The sequence below is a fragment of the Malaclemys terrapin genome, chromosome 3, assembly GCF_027887155.1.
Source record: "Malaclemys terrapin pileata isolate rMalTer1 chromosome 3, rMalTer1.hap1, whole genome shotgun sequence".
NCBI lineage: Eukaryota > Metazoa > Chordata > Testudines > Emydidae > Malaclemys > Malaclemys terrapin.
The window spans coordinates 125,485,400-125,491,756 of record NC_071507.1 but is presented as its reverse complement, the minus strand read 5'-3'; the positions used below and the strand labels follow the sequence as shown (position 1 = coordinate 125,491,756).

At 44.5% G+C, this 6,357-nt stretch overlaps 1 protein-coding gene across 1 annotated transcript; it reads left to right on the top strand.

Annotated features, from left to right (window-relative positions):
* Window positions 1–816: 816 nt before the first annotated feature.
* GPR6 (G protein-coupled receptor 6) lies at window positions 817–2,846 on the top strand. Its single transcript, XM_054023233.1, has 2 exons — window positions 817–986; window positions 1,420–2,846. The coding sequence occupies exon 2, from the start codon at window positions 1,444–1,446 to the stop codon at window positions 2,425–2,427; it is 984 nt and encodes a 327-aa protein (XP_053879208.1). The 5' UTR covers window positions 817–986; window positions 1,420–1,443; the 3' UTR covers window positions 2,428–2,846.
* Window positions 2,847–6,357: the final 3,511 nt, after the last annotated feature.

Sequence of the window (6,357 nt, the reverse complement as noted above, 5' to 3'; positions counted from 1 at the left end):
GGGGTGGGTGAGGTGCCTTTCTCTGCCTTCATCTTAGCCCCCGGAAGCTCCTCTTAGCATCTCTTACTCTATAGCCCCCCAACGGGCAGGTGCAATGCTGCCTCTTCCAGCTGGGGGTTCACCAGAAGTAGTGCTGTTTGCTTTACGGGGGGGGGAAAGCCCCAGTTTTTGCCATCTCCTGCCCTCTAACTCCCTGTGCCTCCCCCACTTCTCTCCCTTGCCCTCAGTGATGCCTTCCTGCTGCCTCTCCTCCGCCTCCACCTGCCCTCAGTGCTGCTCCTGCTCTCCTCCCATCAGTGGTGCCCCTTCTCCCGCCCGCTCCCTTCAGTGCTGCCCCCTCCTCCTGCCTCCGAGCTGCTCCTGCCCTCCCCCGCCCTTAGTGCTGCCCCCTCCTCCTGCCTCCGAGCTGCTCCTGCCCTCCCCCGCCCTTAGTGCTGCTGTCCCTCCTCCTGCCGCCCCCTTCAGTGCTGCTGTCCCTCCTCACTGCCCCCCTCCGCCTGCCCCCCGGGCTGCTCCTGCTCCCTCCTCAGTGCTGCCCCTCTCCCTTCTATGCTGCTGTCTCTCCTCCTGCCCTCAGTGCAGCCCCTGCCCCCACTGCTCCTGCCAGTCTCATGTTCCTCCTTTCCCGCTTCTTCCCGCCCTGCTGACTCCCCCGTCCCCCGCGCGCCGCTGTCTCTGTCCTCCCCTGCTAGGTGGCTGCTGTGTCTCCCCCTCTCCCCTCCGCGCTGGGCCCCGGGGCCACGTGCCGCCACCGGAGTTCTGCCCCTGCCCTCGGCTCTGCCATTGACGTCACATTCGGAACGGTCTCAGCCCGCGGTCCCCCGCGCGCCCTCACTCTGACACACACGGGAGGCGGCAGCAGCAGCAGCCCGCCTGCCCCTGCCCGCTCCACCAGCTGCCTCCTGCTCCGGCTCCTGCCCGCCCCGGCCCCGCTCGCAGCCAGCCGCGCCGGGCTCATGAGAAGCGCCCGCCAGCCCTGATCCCAAGTAAGGACCCGGTGCGACTGCCCTCCCCGGATCGCGGCTCTGCGGAGCCCAGCTCGGGGCAGAGCCCGCTCCCGCTGCAACCCCGCAGCCACCCCACGCCTGGCCAAGCGCACCCCCGGCTGGGCTCAGCTCAGCGGCTGGCTCGGGAAACTGAGTTCAGCACCACGGTCAGGGCTCAGAGCCCCGGCCTCGTTTCTTTAGTGACTGCCCGCGGGTGGCGGGGCGTTGGCATTTATTCTGCCCCGGTATTTCTGTCGCTCCCACCCCCTTCCCTGGGCAGGTTTCCTTCCCCGCAGGCGTGACCCGCCCAGCCAGGTGTGGCCCTGTCCTCTCCCCCCGCCCCGGTAGGCTGGGGACTGGGGAAGGGAGCCTGGAGCTGCCCCCGCTGCTCACTTTGCGCTGATTTGCCTCATCTCGCCTCTTCTGCTCACAGGCGGCGCACCTGGCTTCGGCAGAGATGAATGAAAGCGGCTCGCTCAATGGCACCGGGGTCCCTTTAGCCCGCATTCAAGCCAGCGATGGCAACTCTTCTCTGGAGCTCTCCTCGCAGCTCCCCGTCTTTGCCATCAACCCCTGGGACGTTGTGCTCTGCATCTCCGGGACCATCATCGCCTGTGAAAATGCCATCGTGGTGGCTATCATATTCTACACTCCCACTCTGAGAACGCCTATGTTTGTGCTCATTGGGAGCTTGGCCACAGCGGACCTACTGGCTGGAGTTGGCTTAATCCTGAATTTTGTTTTTCAATATGTGATCCAGTCAGAGACCATTAGCCTTATTACCGTTGGATTCCTAGTTGCCTCCTTCACTGCTTCTGTGAGTAGCTTGTTAGCCATCACAGTCGATCGTTACCTTTCCCTGTACAATGCACTGACTTACTACTCAGAGAAGACTGTCCTCTGCATTCATATGATGCTGATCGTTACCTGGGGGGTGTCCCTCTGCTTGGGACTACTACCTGTTCTAGGCTGGAATTGTCTAGATGACTATTCATCATGCAGCATTGTCAAACCCTTGACCAAAAGTAATCTGACTTTGCTGTCTGCCTCTTTCTTTTTGGTTTTTATCATCATGCTTCATCTGTACATTAAAATCTGCAAAATAGTTTGCAGGCATGCACATCAGATAGCTCTCCAGCAACATTTTTTGACTGCCTCTCACTATGTTGCTACTAAAAAAGGAGTGTCTACACTTGCTATAATTATTGGGACCTTTGGAGCAAGCTGGTTACCATTTGCAATCTATTGTGTAGTTGGAGATCTTAACTACCCTTCCGTGTACACTTATGCCACACTTCTACCTGCTACTTACAACTCTATGATCAATCCTATCATTTATGCCTACAGAAACCAAGAAATTCAGAGGGCCATGTGGGTTCTTTTTTGTGGCTGCTTTCAGTCTAAAGTGTCCTTTCGTTCAAGATCACCCAGTGATGTTTAAGTGAATTTTCTTTTTGTAGTGCTGCCCAAAGAGACAATCTACTTAGTGAATTACAGTGCCTGTAATGAACTAGATCCATGTTGTGAAATTGTTGAAAATGTGCTTAAACATTAGCACTTTATGTATATATATTTGTATTCTTTGGAATGTTCAGGTATGGAGCTTTCAGTTCTGTAAAAAAATGTGGTTGCATACAAAATGGTACATCACATTTGTAAAATGCAGACATTCCAATACTGCTTAATTATAGCACTTTATTTCTAGCTGCTGAACTGCCAAACAGTGTTGCCACTTCCAAGGGCAGAGAGAAGGGAAGTGAAATCTTGTATTTTATGTGTAGGTGTGAGTATATTTTGCTGCACAATGTTGATAAATTATAACATTTTGTACACAAAGAAATAAATGCATTGAATGTGTAATTTTATTTTGTGTGTTTAACTGATTACAGAGATATAAAAGTTTGAAAGCCTGCCAGCTGAGCAAGCTCCCTTTTTGTTTACTCTAAAAAGCTCACCCTGTACTTGTATCTAAGGAAACTTTATTTTATATATGCAGAGAAAATCTCACAAAAATGCTTAACTGCTATTTTTGATTGGTTTCTTTCATTACCCTGACTAGTATTTATTTATCTTCCAGGAAACAAGTACTTAAATATCTTATTGATTTTGTCTCCAATTCTCACAGGGTCTCATCTTTTATTCATAGGTTGGTCCCATATTAAAATATTACATTTTAAAAAAATTCAGGGAAAAATATCCAAGATGCTTGAGTTTCAGCCTAAACTCCCTTATTTCTCCCCTTAAAGGAGAAATAAAATCAGTTGATTTGGGGAAAAAATCAGTTGGTTCCCTAAAAGTCTGTACAAGGCCATCATAAATTGGCTTATGTGACCATCCACCGTTCTGAAGCTAAATGTATTTCTCTTTCCTTCTGCTTGATTGAACTCTAACACTAACATGGAAGAATCACTTAAGTGCAGCTTTGTTGTCTGCCTGTCTTGGAGCAGTTTAAAATTTTCTGACAACCCAGTGGCTTAGTGGAGTGATTTTTGCCAGGAGCAGGTGAACATTATACATAAACTTTGAAGGATTTGTTCACTGGAGATCAAATTCCTAGACAACTGATTATTTTAATAATGCTACATTATATATGCAGCACACTTCAAAAATATTGCTGGGCACTTTACTATTTAAATTCAGTGAAATTATGATTTATCACATATCCTTTCAACTTTTAGTTAAAGGCTGCAACAGATTAAACCTCTATTCATGTGTATAGGGCATAAATATTAAAGAATGTAGCCTCTAATATTTCCAAACTGTACCCAACGCAAACCACCAAACAAACACTCATCTCCTGGAATGAGTAGGGCCAGGGCCATAAGAACATAGTAAGTCATAGAGATTCTCAAGCAGTATTCTTAAATTTATATTAAAGCCAAAGTACTTTTAATACTAATATGCAATTTCACTGGTAATGAATGACTTTTCAGTTTAAGAGTAATATGATCAAACAACTAGAACCCAGACTCTCATAACCCTTATTAATAAAAAAATTATTTATTATGTATCAGCTGCAGTTTTTTGACAGCAAAGGTTGGAAGATCCTCAAATAAATGTTACAATAATCAGTCATAGAAGTGACAGCATCACTCATTAATATATCCATGATCAAAGGCCTTAATCTGGAGTTGTTATAAAGTTGATATAAAGTAGCCTCTGTGATATGTCAAAATGCCTATCAAATGAAAATTATGAAGATGTTAGTACACACAGGGCCAAATTCACCCTGTTTTAACTCCATTGAAGTAATTTGTTCCCCAGTGTTTTTGTACTCAGATGTTATATTAACAAAATTAATCGCCAAGAGACATGACCAACAGGTGGCTAGGACCAGTCAATAAAACTTACCACCTTCTAGGATTTAGCTTTATAATTCGTTGTTATCTCAGCCTGAATACCATCAAAACTATACATCGAGACTGCAATAGGTTTTCTGATTTAGATAGGACCTATCATTCCAGTAATTAAAATTGCTTAACAGAGAAATGGAAGCAATTCATAGTTTTTTATCCTCATGCAATCTTCAGGTGTATTCTGATTACGTTTTTAGACCAGCATATATAATATTTACTAGTTAATTTATTTTGCATTTTGTTTGTATAATGTGAACACATTTTTATTAACCATTTTCTCAATAATTTACAATAACATTTAACAAAACTGAAAATAATCTCTTGGTTTAAATTAGAAGTATTGCGATTTTTAAAAGATTTTAATAATCATTCTTCTACTACTGTAATGAGCATCAAATTTATTTTTAATGATTACAGCCATTTGTAATAATTTTTTTTGGCATATACCATGTTAGGAAACCTTTTGCTGATTAAGCTAATAATTCCTGGGAAGGAGTAAACCAAAGTGGGGATGGTATTTTGATTTTGTTTTGGCTACCCCGTGGACTGGAATTGACGTCAATCTAGTTGCAGTAAAATATGGCCTTTCATTTCCAGAGTCTTGATCTGCAGGGATACCTGAGCAGAATAATATTAGCACAGACTACAAAATATCTGCCTCCTCAAATCAGATCTCAGTCAAGAGAAACAGAAAGCATAGTCCTTGGCTGAAAGCACCATGAGAGGAAATCCAGTAATTTTATAGACCTATTCTACATATTGTTTTCTTGCTGAGATTGCTATATAAAGTAAAGAAGCAGGCATTTGCTTCAGAAGATGGTGTTACATTTGCAGCCTCTGCACATACACAATCTTAAACTGGCGAACTGCTAGCTTACCTTGGCTGCTGAATGATTTTTGACAAAAAATTGAATCATATACTGGAATTAATATTACCAATCAAACTATGAAATGTATCACAATAATCAACAAGAACCATCACTTTGAGGGCTGCTTCTACCAATTGTGCTTACTATCTGAAGTCAATCCAATTTACATATCAGGTCTGATCCCATATTCCCAAAACCCACACTAAAGTATATGGGGGATTTTGCCTGTGTAGGGACCTCAGAATTGGGATGGTAATCTATAATAAAAATAGCCACTCTGACAAACACTTATTTCCATGAGACCTCTGCCAGAAATGAGCCCTACCCTTGGAAATATTTACATGTATAGGCCCTAAAGTAGTTATTTTTATAAAAACAAATGCTCATCCCAATCTTGCAGTCCCTATGTATGCAAAATTTCCATTGACTTCAATGCAACTGTTGGGCGTGATATGTGATTATGGTATTTTATGTGTAGCCCTCATTGAAAATATACCATGAGGTGTCCACCTTTAAAGTTATCAATAATTTGTATGCTAAAATAGATAATGTAATGGTGTCACAGTTCTGGGCAACTGCATATTAAAGAGAAAGAGAAAGAGAAAAACATTAAACATTAAGGAGAAAGAGAAAACATATTAAAACAATAAAAAAAAAACCCTACACGCATTCTAATAAGCTTACTAGAGATCAACCCTAATTCCAAGAAGGGCTTTGGTAGGAATGATTCCTTAAAACTCCACCAAGGCTTTTTCTGTGATTACAAGTTCATAACCACCTTTGCTCAGAACAAGCAAACCCATGAATAAGTCATCCTGTCCTTTATATAGTTGGGACCTCTGAACTACAGATTCTGGGAGCTGGTAATCAGTGGATGTAGCAAGGAGACATGGCCTCCCTCAGAGATTGACAGGGAGGGATGGCTGCATGCCTCCTGGTGGGCGGAACCTGGAAGGCCATGCCCATCCTGCCGGAAGCAGAGGGGAGGGACAGGAACAGGAAATACAAAAGGCAGGCCCTGCAGCTCAGTTGAGGGAGACAGACACTTTGAACCTGCTCCAGCAGCAGGAGCCTGCAGAAGATTGTTGCTGTCCTGAGGATGTACTAGAGCTGCCAGACATTCCAGATGCTGAGGAGCTGTTGGGA